The 16355-nt window shown below is 46.1% G+C and overlaps 1 protein-coding gene across 1 annotated transcript in view; it reads right to left on the bottom strand.

Annotated features, from left to right (window-relative positions):
- Positions 1 to 599: 599 nt before the first annotated feature.
- ARHGAP8 (Rho GTPase activating protein 8) overlaps positions 600 to 16355 on the bottom strand; it is a 53014-nt gene continuing 37258 nt past the window's right edge. Inside the window, exons 9-12 of the mRNA XM_010221922.2 lie at positions 12061 to 12138; positions 11266 to 11394; positions 6575 to 6678; positions 600 to 797 (exon numbers count right to left, since the gene is read on the bottom strand). Coding sequence (XP_010220224.2) covers positions 600 to 797; positions 6575 to 6678; positions 11266 to 11394; positions 12061 to 12138 — 509 coding nt within the window. The remainder of the gene's footprint in view (positions 798 to 6574; positions 6679 to 11265; positions 11395 to 12060; positions 12139 to 16355) is intronic.

Genomic DNA, 16355 nt, shown 5'->3' with positions numbered 1-16355 from the left:
ACAGTGATTAACTGGACATACTAGATATCTGCAATATCACATCTTAGATTATCCACAGAATAATTCACTTTCCATGGCAGATGCAAATCTGATGTGTCACATCTACACACTTCTTGTGTAAAGTAAGGCATTCAAATGCATTGAAAAACAGTTCTAAAAATTTTAGTATCTTAAAAACTGATCTCATTTTTATTCACGTATTAGATAAGTTTGTAACAAACCTGTTAGCAAACAAGAAATAAAAAAGAAACTCCAAATCTGTACAATCAGAAGTGGTCCAGCTCTGCAGGTCCTCAGAAAATACAGAAAACATTGTGACGTAGTGAGGTCTTCAGATCCCTGCCGAAATGACAAAGTGGCACCCAGGGGTGTGAATTAATTTTAGCCAGTGGTTTGGGAACATTTCTATACATATTCTCCCATGTGAACAGAGCATAAGGGAAAGCGTGTTTCTCCCAGCATCTTTGGTATTTGGAAAGCTACAGGCACCTTACTGTGTACTGGAAGTGTTCCTTGCAAGAGAGCGCCCAGCACGTGGAGCTCACGCGGTTCAGAGCCTTCCTCCAGGCTGCCACTCTCTGCCTCCCTTCCTGGGAGCGCTATGGCAGGATCTCGCCAGGCACCGTGCGGGCGCTGAACACATTCGAGTAGAAATCTATGAGCAGCTCCGTGAAGAGATTCAGCGGTACCAATGCGCTCAGAGAGGCTGTTCCTTTAGACGGCCAGATCAAATTCAAACCAAAGACGCAGGCAAGGTTGGATCCTGTCATTCTGTTATATATACTCTCCTGCGAAACCTGGAAACACACAAGCACATCAGTGTATGTAGACACGTGCCACAGCAAGCGAGAAAGAAAGCAGATGCCTCATCCCTCTGCCTGGGATGAGCCAACTGCCTGGAGCAAACCCTGACCACATCACTCCATTCCTTACAGCTTCACCTGGACTGCTGGGGCCACTGGCATATGTGTCCATCCGGTCCAACATCAGATGTCACCAAGTCAAGCATAAAAAAACCCACCCTGAATCACCTCCTTCTGCTAGGAAAGTAACACGTGTTGAGTTTGTGTGGCATCAGCTGTGATGGAAGAGGAGGGAAGGGCAGATGGCTATTCCATCTCTTCGTACCACTTCATTTACAGAATAAGTCCCTAGGATTTCTGAAGTTGTTTGCAAGGGCTTAGATTGCCTTTTTTTTTTTTTTTTTTCTCCCACCGCTGCAGAACTATGTGCTTAAATCCTCTCACTCTGATCCAATTCCTCCAAAGCAGTGGGGCTGAAAATAGGATATAGGGAAGATGCATAGCACTGAAATCTGTCCTATTCCTGGGTGATGTGTCCTAGTGGTCTCTGTGGATGGGAGCACACGACTAGGTGGCATGAAAGATTTCTTTTTCCTGTGTGAGCTTGGCAGGGAATTGGTTGGTGTTCTGCCCTCCTGTATTGCATGCAGGTATCTAACACCCAGCATGGCCTTGGTGTCCTATCTGACAAGTTCCTGCTCATCTAAGGAGCCAGCAAGCTGAAGATGCTCTTCACTCCTCTTGGCCTCGGTCACTCAGCCAGTTCTTTGCAGGCCAAGGGCTGGAGTTGCTGCTCGGTTGGTCGTCTGTCACGGGAAGATCACGCAGCCACAAACTGGGATGTTCTGGTTACTCTGAAGTCGTCCCCTCAGAACAGAATAGGGGACTATTGGCCAGAATCTCCCACATGTTCTTCCTGCTACAATTGAAGTAGAATAGGAAAGCCAAAGCTCTACTTGTCACTGTTCCTTGCTGTCGAGCCTCCTGGAAAGGCAACTCTGAGGTATTACTAAAAGCCTGAGGCCCCCAGAAGCCCTAGGGAACATTTTGATCACTTGCACGCTTCTTACTATAGCATAAACTCCAGGCTCCTCTCCCAGCAGAGCAGTATTCGTTGCTCTCTGTCTCCTCGAGCACAGTCAAATTCTCCTCAGCATTCAGCCCAGCGAGGAGCCGGTCAGCTCAGCCACGAGGGCACTTCATGTCCCTTGGTTACAGGAGGAAGGTCTTTCCTTGCATTTTCTTCCCAAACATATTAACTTTCCCAATCAGAGGTACTGTTTCTCCCTCCAATCTTTGCACTGCCATCTTGGGCCATCAGCGCTGCAATGCTGCTATGTCTGCTACATGTCCTAAAGGGCTCATTTGCTTTTTAAGGCCATGGAGCAAGGCCAGATAAAAGACGAGGTTGTTAATAAGGGGATACCGGGGCCACAACCGCCCTTCCGAAGGAGGGGGTTCCCAGCGTGAGGACAGAGAGACGACAGACCAAACAGCCATGCCTGCCTCATGACCTTCACCGTCCTCTCTGGGGTACCCGTCACGTGCTGGCCCTCCCGTGCAGCTCCCAACGTGCTGCTGAACGATAAGGGAAGACCAACAAACCCATCCTGCTCGCCTGGTCTAGTTCAGATGAGAGCGGCTTAGACGAGAAGAGACCATCACGTTACTGCGACGCAGCAAATCCTGAACGACTGCCCAAGGAGCTGAGGGGGGAAAGCGGCGAGGACAGTGACACTGGGGCTGCCAACAAGGAGGCGCCGGCCTAGGCAGGGTCCTGTCAGTGGAGACACAGAGATGCTGCCCTTTGGCTACAGCTGAGTGTAACAGGGACCAGGATGTGCCCTTGGGTCCAACAGCCCAGACTGGCCACGCTCACACCACAGAGCCTTGTGCTGGGCAGCCCCTATGGATCTAGGGCACGTTGTTTCTTGGTGTTTCCTTTATCTGGAAGCGTCCAAAATGATGCAAGGGCCCTGTGGCAGCGCAGCAGTGGCCCTGGGTGTTGCTGCATCATGGCAGCACCTTGGGGTGCACAGGCCTCTGCAGGCACAGGAGCCTGCGGGACAGCACTGGAGGGCACTGCAGTGTGGACAGGACAAAACTGCTCTGTTTTGTCCACACAGTTTTTGTATGGACAAACCTGACCTACTCCCTGACCTGTTCTATTTTTCCAACAACAGCTGAATTAGCTGTTCAGGTGAATTAGTTGTTCTCGTCAAAGGCCTACATTTCTGCACAAAGCAAGAGCACTCTGGCTTCCTGAGAGGACTTTTTTCTGTTTTTTGGACAACTATCTCAAAGAAGGTCTCCAATACAACAAGAAACCATTTCTTACCTCTTCTGAAGAGCAACTAAATAATGGATACTCCAAAAAGGAAAAAAGAAAAAAAAGAATCCCACCTGCTACCACTTTGTAAACACTTCAAAGAGAGAGTCAGAGTGGTGAAAGGATCAACAAAAATACCCATGTCACAGCCTTTGCCCCTGCGGGAGAAATTGCTTGAGATAAAATGAAGTAGTGATTAAATTTAAGGCACAGCTACACTAGGCCTTATCCATGAGTCATCAGCTGGGCTGTCCTGTCGGACATCAAGGGAGATGCTACACGTTGCTTCACTCTAAAATGCCAAGCAACCTCTTCCTCGGCAGATGCACAGAAAACACACGTGACTGAACTGTGCTCCCTTGAGACAAAAGTCTCTTCCTGCTCCTCTGGAGCCACAGGGAACAACTCTCTCCGACCCCTCGCGACTCCAAGGTCATGACTCTTCCACGGACACCCCAAATGCACCCACTTCCGCCCTGACTCTCCGTGGCAGCCGCTGTCTCCTTCAGCACGAGGCCGTGCAAGGGCAGCGTGCAGCCAGCCACCCTCTCCAGAGGCTGCCCCTCTCAGTAATGGCACCCAAAAGCCACCACCTGCGTAAGAAATGCAAATGACATCTTCAGCATTGGAACAAACCTTCTCTGATTCCATCACATGGTTAGTAACCATCACCTCGGAGTCCACGGAGAATACATTCGCTCTGCCAATTTGACAAGCTAATAAAAGACAATCCTCCAAGGACCCAGATCATCTGAACATCACAGAAACATGTTACAAAAAAGCAATGCACAGCTCCAGTTTCCTGCTTCCCCCCTCTGTCATTGTAACATGTATAGCAAAATCATTAAATAACGACAACTTATATTGAAAGAAAGTCTAGAGGTTGTCTTCTTAGTCCTCAAGTAAGGCTTGGATGTTGCTAAACTCTAGAGTAATCACCAAAGTTTTAGTGTCACACAACAAATGCAAAATACACATCCCCATTCCTCAAAAGATACCAAGCTTCCCCAAAAAAACTGGCAGTTTTGGGATTTCGTGCAGGTGCATCCTGGTGTTCTCATGGACACTACAAGGAACCCATGCAGACAGATGGTAAGGGGCAGCAGCAGCCAGTTACCATCACATTTCAGTATATAAGTACATCACCCTCTTGGGCTTCTTGGTTCCAATGCTCATAGGATCCCCACAAAACATTGTCAAAAGAAAATTTCCATGAAAACTATAATATGGTTTCTGACTTGAGAACTGTGAAACCGTAGTCCACAGCATGTTCTGCCACGTAATCTGTAGGAAAACCTCTCTGAGCCCTGCAAACCTGTACGTGCCTTCTCACCCCTCTGCATCACATAGGCATGAGGGACATGAACACTCGTGTCTCCACATGCAATCAAAGGGCTGACTGGGGAAAACAAGCCTGTGCTTTCCCCATGCTTCTGGATGTCACGTTATAGCTGTGGACCTCATCTGGGGAGGGGGACATGGGCAGGTCATGCTACTCGAGGACTGGCACAATCCCTCACTGCCCCTCCAAGGCTAAAGGATTTGGACCTGTACTAAAAAACTCAAGGCTTTTTCTTCTATAGGACTGACGTGGTCCCGGTGTAGTGTTTCTGGATTAGGAGAAGCTGTTACATTAAGGGGGTTGAGACTGCAGAGAAAACGATTTTTTGTGCGTTTCTACAAGTCTGGATCAAACTTAAGTGTTCAAAAGCTGCATACAGTGATTACAGTTCATCCCACTTCATGAAATTACCACAAGTATCTCCTGCTCTACTTAGGGCTGAGCTCATGGAAGATTTAAATTGCCTCTTAAAGGTAAGAAGGTTGATGCTTGTAGGTAAAAACCAGGATTATTGGAAGAGCGGTGTGTTAAAATCTGAATTGTGGCAGCTTGCACAGCGCACAGATCAGCAGTGAATAGAAATCTCCAGCTCCCAGATTGTTTCACGTTCCCTTGACCTCTCCAAGTGCAAATATTCCCTGAGATGTTAAGGATGAAAAGCTATGGATCAGCAAAAATTGCAGATCTGAGCATTAGGATCAGCTTGCCGCTGTGCTTTACATAATAAGGCATACTCAAAAATAATGCCATGTTCTGTTGCCCAATTACAGGAAACACTATGTAGTACTTTTGCACACCTCATTAACACCTCAAGTGCTCAGCTCTTAGGAATTGCATGGCAACGGTGCATCTATTATGGGAACAAAGTCACTTACACGATTCATAACACTGAGGAGAGAGATCAGCTGCTAAAATAATAGCAAATGACACGAGGATTTTCTTAACATGTGAGTATTACAGGAATCTTCCTAGTGCTGTCTGAGGCAGGGTCATATCAATGTGTTTACCTTAATCTTGCTTTTCTGTAGCATTTTGATATAAAAAAGGATTAAATGTAGTTGTTTGTGAAGTACGCCACTGGCTAGACCACAGTAAACGTGTCTTAGCCCAAGAAGAGTTACTGAGGGCTGGTGCAAATCAGCATCACTCCACAGAAATCATTGCTTTGGTGACCTATTAGGATGCCTTTATCTAGATAACTTTATTTAGGTGCTAACTAAGTACATACCATAAGCCTCAAATTTAGGCACCTGGGTTTAAAAAACACAGCTTGGAAAAAGTAATGCATTGGGTAAGGTGTAAGCAAGGGAAATTCACACTCCTATCCCGGTCTTTTTCTACAAAATAACTGGTAACAAAAGGATATCGCTACTTCAAACTTGTGTGATGTTCCCAAATGGGTTAAAAATGATCAGCAAATAGAAAATTAAGGCAGAAGACACAGGATTTGATTTACCCTGAAGCATATTGAAATTATTTGCAAAATAATTTCCAATGAACACTGTAGTAAGTTACAAAATGAGGGGCTATTTTTTTAATGAGAAAATGTTATTTTCAAGATTTAATACATTTTATGATTTTGAAATATTCTAAAGCTCCTTCTCTAAGATGACACAAATTCACGTGGCACTTTGATTTACACTTTGCCCAAGATTTACACTTGGAAGAGAGAAAAGGTGAATTCATCCTGTTCTTTTCCAGTACTGAAGGTTCACCAATCTGTTTTGTAGTCTTTAAAAAAAAAACAAAATGACATCAGGAAAGAATACATATATGAGCAGGGAGTGGAAGGGGACAAGACTTTTAAGCACTTCAGTGCTTAACAGATGCTATTTTGTTCAAATTCACCCAGTAGTTTTTATTGCACCTGGGGAATTCCACAGCAAAATTCTGGCCAAGACTGTTGTTTGACAGCTGGACAGTCCTGTAGCCTGAGTCTTCTGCAGTAGCAATTACTGCACAACCAGCTTACTATTCTTTTTAAAATTCTTCAATTTCATTTTCTGGGTTGATTCAATATGTTGAATTAAAAGAATAAGAATTCTAAGAATAGAGTTCAGAAAGAAAAGTCTCAACTTTGGAAATTTTGCCCATACTCACCATATGGAGAAAGCACATCAGGTATTTCAGAACAGCGTAATTGTGATCAGGAAGTCCCTGAATGATTTGTTTACATCTGCTTACTCGTAAACTGCTCTCCACACCTGTAACATCAAGACCAGTATAATTTAACATCAAAATATCACTGAGTAATATTAAGCTTTATTTATATCTGAACTATTTTGGATATGCATCTGTAGAACAGATCACAGAATTTGGCTCTAAAAATCCTCACCAACACAGTAACAATCTCTTTGGATTATCATATTTAGGATGGTTATATATAAAGCCAAGTCTAACTCTCCAGTATTTTCTGCACTTGGTGAAATAGCCAAAATATAACTTCTTTGCTAAAAAGTACTTTCAAAATTCTTGATTTAAATCCAGTTATTTTTTCACAAACTCAATCCAGGTGTCTAATTTTTATACAATTATTCCATTCCTGCTGAGACACAGTCCTGTCCAAAATGCTATTTTCACCCTTCACTAGCTATAAAATCACTTTTCTGATTCTTCAGGAAACTTTTTTTGTCTTGGACAAAGACTTATGAGATGGTCCCTTGGGAGAATAAGGATTTTCCATGGAAAAGCCTGAACAGATTTATTAACTTATTTATTCAGATAGGCAAATGCTGGAATTGCACCCAGGACTCCTTGCACCACCTAAATAGTCTTAGATTTACACGAGCACTGGAATATATTTTAAGTGCTATTCCAGGTAACAGAAAGATTCTGCTTGAATATAGTACTTGTTTCAGTTGTGGAAGCTTAACAAAAATGTGAGGAAGGGTCTGAAGATTACAACCATGCTTGATCCAACCACAAGCTGATGCTTTTTCTATGTTATGTAACTTTTGACTGTCTCACTCTCTCTGAAGCAGCGGGCGGTTCACGTGAGGATGTGTGCAGACCCAAAGTTGCAGCACGTTAAATGAGCCCTTGAGTTCTGAATTAACTACATGAAGCTCTACCCTAGTCATGTCTTTATTACTGCAAAACTGCCAGTTTCTCTAAGAAACGATACTCTGTGTCCCAAGATTTTTTTTGCCAGCCTTCTGCGAAGGAGGCTGTATTTCAGGAATCAATAGTAGATAAAGGAACTCATACAGATTTCATGACCAGAGAAAAAAAATTCTTTATCAACTACAAGCTTTCAAATTTCTTTTTTTTTTTTTAGTCAACACTCAGCCAATTTATTTCACAGCTCCCAGCAAAAACTCTTTCAAATGCTTCTGATGAGACATTGGGATGAAAACTTTCACTGTCGTGTCGAAGTACTGTAAAGCAAGACCAATGTATCTTTATGTTCTCAGTAAAAGAGACATAATATGCATGTGGCACACTGCTGTGCTGATGTTCAGAAGACAGAACATGAACTTTAAATCCCCTTTAGACAGCTGCCTGTGCTCACACCTCTTCCAAATTTCCTTCTGTGCTCTATTCACAGAGAACACACATTTGCTGCACTCCAGCTTGGTTCTCAAGTGAAAATCTTTTAGGACCAGGAAATCACAACTAAAACAAAGACAGTGGACACAGGAATCTCAGGATTGGGTCTTCACTGCACTTTCTAACTTGTAGCAATTGAGATTTCTCCCCAACCTGAATTATCTTAGTCACCTACCCCAGCAGCAACAAGCTTGATATTAATAACTTATCCTTCGCCACAGCATCACCCCAGGTTTATCAAGAGCTTGCTACTGGACTCTATAGGAAAGTACACTCTGTTAAAGATTCGTTTTCATCAAAAAGCAGGTATTGGAAGAACGTGTGATTTTTCACTGCAAGATCCACTACTTCCCTGATCACCTGTCTGTAGCCTGGAGGGCAAAATATCACTCTCTACAAGCAGTGGGTACTAAATCTAAGGCATTCTGAACTATACAGGGTTGTCCAGCCAGCACTAAAACTTTCAGTGCTTGACAAGGACCACATGATAGAAGTTTTTTGGATTAGTAGATTCGTAAGGTCTTTAAATTATCACTGTCTTTCCTTTCAGGAAAATCAGAGTTTGTCTCGGTAGTCCTGTCCAAAATTCCTGCTGGATTGCACAGCTGAGCAGAACACTCAGTGCTCATTTCCAATGCAGGTGTCACCTTCCATACTCAGAGAAAACTGTGCTGGAACAATTTCAAAACAGAGGACTAAATAAACCCCCAATCATATGAGAATACACTAAATATGTGTGCGCATGCAACTGAAATTGCTTGCAGTAACACTTGAACTTTTGGGGTAACTACAATTGATGAGAGGACAGGGTCTTTCAAATGTATCAGACACTAAGATTTTTATTACTGTAGACACTTACCAAGCTTCTAATTTCTGTGTGTGTGCTTACTGTTTTGCTCTGTAACTCTTACTAAACAAAGTAGCATCCAAAATGGCACTAATATTCATATAAATGATAGATATAAAATGCTAACTCTATTCTGTGCCAATTCTGCTGTTTGGAAAAAACAAAAATAAATAATAATAAAAAATCTCGTTTTCCAGAATGCTTAAAATTCTTCCTTGCAAAGGGAAATTATTTTTTGTGTACAAATAAGCAAGATTTCATTCTCCCCAGACAGCTGGGAGGAAAACTTCTGAGAAAAAAAGGAGGAGAAAGGCGGCCAAATGCCTGATTTTCAGGTTGCTTTTCTGTAGAGGCTGGACCTCTAGATGTGTGCTGCTGTCACCTGTCATTTGCTGCCCATCATTTACTTTTTAAATGCCAGGACAACCAGACAAGATTTGAGAGAGGAGTAGACAATGTAGAAGCATTATATTGCTACACATCCAATGAAATTAGGTGGTTGGGTAAAGACACCTGGAAAAATCCCACAGTGTGGCATCAAGTTTGATTTCATAGAATTATAGCATTGTTAAGTTTGGAAGGGACCTCTAGAGCTCATCTAGTCCAAACCTCCTGCACACACAGGGTCACCTAGAACATGTGGCACAGGACTGCATCCAAGTGGGTTTTGAAGATCTCCAGAGAAGGAGACTCCACAACCTCTCTGGGCAGCCTGTTCCAGTGCTCTATCACCCTCATTGTCAAGAAATTTTTCCTGTGGAACTTTTGGTGCTTCAGTTTGCGGCCATTTCCTCTAGTCCTATTGGTGGCCACCAATGAAAAGAGGCCAGCACCATCCTCCTCACTGCCTCCCTTGAGGTATTTATAGACACGGATTCTCTCTTCAGGCTGAACAGGCCCAGCTCCCTCAGCCTCTTCTCATAGGGCAGATGTTCCAGGCCCCTGATCATCCTTGTAGCCCTGTGCTGGACTCTCTCCAGTAGATCCAAGCCCCTCTTGTACTGTGGAGCCCAGAACTGGACACAATACTCCAGATGTGGCCTCACCAGGGCGGAGCAGAGGGGCAGGATCACCTCCCTTGACCTGCTGCAGACACTCTTAATGCACCCAGGATTCCACTGGCCTTCTTGGCCACGAGGGCACACTGCTGCCTCATGGTCATCTTCTCGTCTACCATGACGCCCAGGTCCCTCTTTGTAGAGGGGCTCTCCAGAAGGTCAGTCCACAGCCTGTAGTGGTGCCTGGGGTTATTCCTCCCCTGGTGCAAGACCTTGCATGTGGCCTTGTTGAATTTCATGAGGTTTCTCACTGACCAGTTTGTCCAGCCTGTCCAGGTCCCTCTGGATGGGATCCTCTGGGGCATCAGGTCCCCAGCGCAGCCCTCCGGGGAATCAGCTACTCCTCCCAGTTTCGTATCATCACCAAAACTTGCTGAGGGAGCACTCTGTGCCTTCATCCTGGTCACTGATGAAGAAGTTGAACAGGACTGCACCAAGGACTGACCCCTAGGGAATACCGCTAACTACAGGCCTCCAACTAGACTCTGCACCGCTGATCACCACCCTCTGGGCTCTGCCATCCAGGCACTTGTTAATCCACCTCAGTGTCCGCTCATCTCACCCACACTTCTGGAGCTTGCCCAGGAGGATGCTGTGAGGGACGGTATCAAAGGCCTTGCTGAAGCCCACATAGATGACATCCACCGCTCTCCCCTCATTTATCTAGCCAGTCATTCCATCATAGAAGGCTATCAGGTTAGTCAAGCATGATTTCCCCTTGGTCAATCCATTCTGACTACTCCTGAGCACTCTCTTGTCCTCTATTGGCTTAGAGACAACACCAGGACAAGCTGCTCCATCACTTTTCCAGGGATGGAGGTGAAATTTGACATTGGAGGAGACAAAAAGGGAGCTTGTGTTTGAGATACAAAGCACTGTACTTCACTAGCTCTGCTAGACACATGGCTACTTGTTCTTATAGCCTTCTGAATGCACAAGCGGTAGAAATCACTGAGAGGGGACACTGATATCAGGCAGAGAAAAAATACAGGGGATAAAATATGAATGGAGGAGAAGATACAGATTATCTATGGCATTTACAATGCAATCTGTAGTGCCTGCACTAATATTATCTAACTGAAGGATGTGTTTGCATTTTCAGAGTGAAGGCTCTCTGAAAAAAACAGAATAACTTTGAATCCCCACGTTTTAAAATCCTGGAGGGATACTTGGACCACTGTCCTCTACTGGATGGACTCTCAGTTTTGCTCTGGTACAGATTATAGGGGTGCCCATTAACAGTTGCCAGTCATGGCTGTCAAACAGCAATAATTATCAGTTAGCCAGGCCCAGTTCAACTTGCTCTATAAACTCTCCTAAAACTGATTTATACTCACTAGTGATTCCAAGGATATGATCATAACACTCGAAGGTTAGCAATGGCTCAGGGAGTTCCCTAAGGAAAGTCTTTAGGATAACAGCAGGAATATGGATATCATCATAGTCATCGAAATTCACAGGCTTGCCTAGAAGGGGGGGAAAAAAAAGCGTGTCAAATAATAAACACATCTATAAAAACTGTTTTACATCACAGAAATGAAAACCTCTTGGCTTTCCAGTTGCTGTTAAGTCGTAGCATTTTCTTTTTGCATTTTTCATAGTTTCATTAATCTGGCTGCAAGAGATTCTCTCCTTAAAGGCATTTCATACAAAGACTTCACAGGGAAGTCATTGACTTTCAAAATGACTTCCATACATTTCATAAATTATTAGGTAAAATTATATTCCCTTTCTATACCATGGAAAAATGCTAGAGGCAAAATGACAAGAAGACGTCGTATTAGGTAATTTTTAACTAACTGCAGTAACATAAAGAGCATGGGGGCAATGCAAGTATTTAGGAAAAAAGCAGACCATTTTTGACTCAAACTTCATCATGCATTAGGTAATACAGGTTTGGGAAGCTCTTGCCTGACATCAACTGATGACTCACTATTCAGCAAGCTTTAAACGCTTGTTGTTATCTTTCAGGTTTCTATAGGAGAGCTTTATTCATATGACATTTTAAGCTACAAAGGGCTTGTGATGAAATAATCGGAGGAAAGCTGGCATTACAGCTTCCCTGTCGAGAAAAGCTCAACAGAGCCCTCACGCTGTTACTAATGTGTGGCAACGGCACGATGACGGCTCACCCTGGTTGTAGAGCTTCTGAACATCTTTGATAGTTTGGACGCTGGCTGACCTTCTGAAGAGGCCTTCTACGCGGAGTCCTGCAAAAACAATCAATGTAGGTGCCATCCGTGAGAGCTGCCCCTCTCTTGTTCTACTCAGTGGGTTCAACAGAAAAGAGGTAGAACATTAGTGAATGGGTCCACCTAGTAGATGTAGGGACCACTGTATCTCACACACTCAATTTGCTGATTTTATTCTCAAGTTCAGTTTCAATGGAAGAATATTCTCATTTGATACACATTTTCAGGTTTTTTTTGGTAATATAACCATTAAGAATAGAGTGTAGAATCAAATAACGCTGTAGCAGTGCCTAAAGCAGTTTCTTCAATGTGTCTCACAGCAATACTACTACCTTTCCTTATATATTTAGGAATATCTTATTTTTTTTTTAAAGTAGCTTTCAATAGAGACTAATGGCATGGAAGCAGACAATTTAAATTCACCATTCTCCTAATGCACCTTGCTCTCACCGATTTTACCTGTAAACCAAGCCCAAACCAAGCTTGTAAATCTGCTATTCTCCTTGTAAATGCTTTCAGCATTTAGCAAGCAAAGGCTGGCTCTCTATGCTGCCTCTTCTGTCAGCGGCTGAGGTGCTGTACTGAATCAACGCCAAAATCAATGGTTTATAGACGCATTTCAGAGCCTTTTGAATGGAAACCCAACTTCTATCATAAGTGCCCCACTGACTAGATGTAGGGGCTCAGCTGAATATGGCTCCTATAGTTATTATTATATAGTTATCCAGGGACGACCAACAATGGAAACAGGTCCCCACTCGAGGTGGCAGAAGATCCCCTCCACAGCCCACCTCACCTCCACCGGTGACCACGTTCAACAGGTACGAGGCCCTGGAACATGTGAATCAGATAGAGGAGGCCTTGAACCAAGGCCCGTCTAAGGGGATCTCTACAGAGGGGCAGTCTAATCCATGCAGCAAGGCTGCTCCCCCTAAAGTGAAAAGGAGCACCCGGAAGAAGCGGCGGGTGATCGTCGTGGGTGACTCCACGCTGCAGGGCACGGAGGCACCGATATGTAGACCGGACCCCTCATCCAGAGAGGTCTGCTGCTTGCCTGGGGCCAAAATAAAGGATGTCACAGAAAGGCTCCCAAGAATTGTTCATGAGTCTGACTATTATCCTCTACTATTGATTCATGTGGGTGCTAATGATGCCATGGGGAAAATGAGGGACGTCAAGCAAGACTTCAGAGCCCTAGGGATGGCCATCAAAGGTACAGGTGCCCAGGTGGTGTTCTCCTCCATTCTGCCAACGAGGGGAATGGACTCAAGGAGGAGAAGGCGGATATGGCAGCTTAACAACTGGCTGCACCGCTGGGCCTGGCAACAGGGTTTTGGCTTCTATGACCATGGGTCTCTGTTTGATGACCAACAGCTAGTGGGGAACGATGGGACTCATCTTAGCAAGAGGGGCACACGTCTCTTTGCAAAAAGGCTGGCCAACCTGCCAGCCTTTAAACTAGGCAAGAAGGGGGAAGGGGAGTGGCACACTGACACGGCAAGCAGTACCGCACAGCCCAGGTCAGATGGCGTCCAGCGGGAGTATGGTAGTGGGGAAGTGAGGATAGGAAATGATCCCGGAGTGTCCTCTTTCACCCCTCCTGGGAAACCTGTGGCCTCTGTTGCTTCCCTGAAATGCCTGTATACCAATGCGCGAAGCATGGGGAATAAGCAGGATGAACTGGAGATCTGTGTGCGGTCCCAGCGTCATGATCTCATCGGAATCACAGAGACGTGGTGGGATAGCTCGCACGACTGGAGCGCTGCCATGGAAGGCTATGTGCTCTTTAGGAAGGACAGGCTGGGAAGGCGAGGTGGTGGAGTTGCTCTTTATGTGAGAGAGCAACTGGAATGCATGGAGCTCAACCTGGGAGTCGAGGATGAGTGAGTTGAGAGCTTGTGGGTAAGGATTAGAGGGCAGGCTAATGTGGGAGACACTGTGGTGGGTGTCTGCTACAGGCCACCTGACCAAGACGAGGAGGTTGATGAGGCCTTCTATAGGCAGCTGGATGTTGCCTCACGGTCACAGGCCCTGGTTCTCATGGGGGACTTCAACTACCCCGACATCAACTGGGAGGACAACACAGTCAGGCATAAGCAGTCCTGGAGGTTCCTGCAGAGCGTCGACGATAACTTTTTGACGCAGGTTGTGGAGGAGCCGACGAGGAGAGGTGGGCTACTGGACCTCGTGCTATCAAATAGGGAGGGCCTAGTAGGAGATGTGAAGGTGGGGGGTAGCCTCAGCTGCAGTGACCATGAGTTGGTGGAGTTCAGGATTCAACGAGGAGGAGGCAGGGCTGTAAGTAGCCTTGCGACGATGGACTTCAGGAGGGCCAACTTTAGCCTCTTCAGAGACCTCCTCGGTAGAATCCCATGGGCTAGTGCTCTAGAAGGCAGGGGGGCCCAAGAGAGCTGGTTAGTTTTCAAGCGGCACTTCCTCCACGTCCAGCAACAGTGCATCCCTGTGTGTAGGAAGGGAGGCAGAGGGGGCAGGCGACCTGCGTGGATGAGCCGGGAGCTTGTGGCAATGCTCAAGCAGAAGGCAGCGGTATACAAAATGTGGAAAAAAGGACAGGCCCCCTGGGAGAAATACAGGAACGTAGTCAGGGAGTGCAGAGATGCGACAAGGAAAGCTAAGGCACGTCTGGAAGGCAAGCTGGCAAGGGACGTTAAAAATAACAAAAAAAAATTTCTTCAAATACATTAACAGCAAAAGGAAGATCAGGGAAAACGTGGGTCCGCTGGAGGACGGGATGGGCACCTTGGTTACAAATAACACAGAAAAAGCAGAGTTGCTCAATGCCTTCTTTGCTTCGGTGTTTACCAAGGGCAGCCCTTTAGAGCCCCAGGCCCTAGAGACAAGAGAAGAAGCCGGTGGAGAGGAAGACTTGCCCTGGGTAGAGGAAGATTGGGTCAGAGAGCACCTAAGGAACCTCGATACCCACAAATCCATGGGCCCTGATGGGATGCACCCCAGAGTGCTGCGGGAGCTGGCAGATGCCATAGCTAAGCCGCTCTCCATCATCTTTGAAAGATCCTGGAGAACGGGGGAGGTGCCGGAAGACTGGAAGAAGGCCAATGTCATGCCAGTCTTCAAAAAAGGCAAGAAGGAGGACCCAGGCAACTACAGGCCAGTCAGCCTCACCTCCGTCCCCGGAAAAGTGATGGAACGGCTCATACTGGCCGTTGTCTCCAGGCACATGGAGGACAAGAAGGTGCTCAAGAGTAGTCAGCATGGATTCACCAAGGGGAAATCTTGCCTGACTAACCTGATAGCCTTCTACGATGAAATGACCAGCTGGATAGACGAGGGGAGAGCGGTGGATGTCGTCTATCTCGACTTCACCAAGGCTTTTGACACCGTCCCTCACAACATCCTCCTGGGCAAGCTCCAGAAGTGTGGGATAGATGAGTGGACAGTGAGATGGATTAGGAACTGGCTGGATGGCAGGGCCCAGAGAGTGGTGATCAGCGGTGCAGAGTCTAGTTGGAGGCCTGTGGCTAGTGGGGTCCCCCAGGGGTCAGTCCTTGGTCCAGTCCTGTTCAATTTATTCATCAATGACCTGGATGAAGGCACAGAGTGCTCCCTCAGCAAGTTTGCTGATGACACGAAACTGGGAGGAGTAGCCGATACCCCAGAGGGCTGTGCTGCCATCCAGAGGGACCTGGACAGACTGGACAACTGGGCGGTGAAAAACCTCATGCAATTCAACAAGGCCAAGTGCAAGGTCCTGCACCTGGGGAGGAATAACCCCAGACACCAGTACAGGCTGGGGACCGACCTTGTGGAAAGCAGCTCTGCAGAGAAAGACCTGGGTGTCATGGTGGATGATAAGTTGACCATGAGGCAGCAGTGTGCCCTCGTGGCCAAGAAGGCCAATGGAATCCTGGGCTGCATTAAGAAGAGCATCTCTAGCAGGTCGAGGGAGGTGATCCTGCCACTCTACTCAGCCCTGGTGAGGCCGCATCTGGAGTACTGTGTCCAGTTCTGGGCTCCACAGTACAAGAGGGATGTGGAGCTGCTGGAGAGAGTCCAGCGCAGGGCTACAAGGATGATCAGGGGCCTGGAACATCTGCCCTATGAGGAGAGGCTGAGGGAGCTGGGCCTGTTCAGCCTGGAGAAGAGAAGGCTGAGAGGGGATCTAATCAGTGTATATAAATACCTCAAGGGAGGGAGTGCAGAGGACGGGGATGGTCTCTTTTCAGTGGTGGCCACTGATAGGACTAGAGGAAATG

This window comes from Tinamus guttatus, unplaced genomic scaffold, assembly GCF_059628265.1.
Source record: "Tinamus guttatus ecotype Peru unplaced genomic scaffold, ASM5962826v1 Tinamus_guttatus_pri_ptg000749l, whole genome shotgun sequence".
NCBI classification, from domain to species: domain Eukaryota; kingdom Metazoa; phylum Chordata; class Aves; order Tinamiformes; family Tinamidae; genus Tinamus; species Tinamus guttatus.
This window is presented reverse-complemented; position numbering and strand designations above follow the sequence as displayed.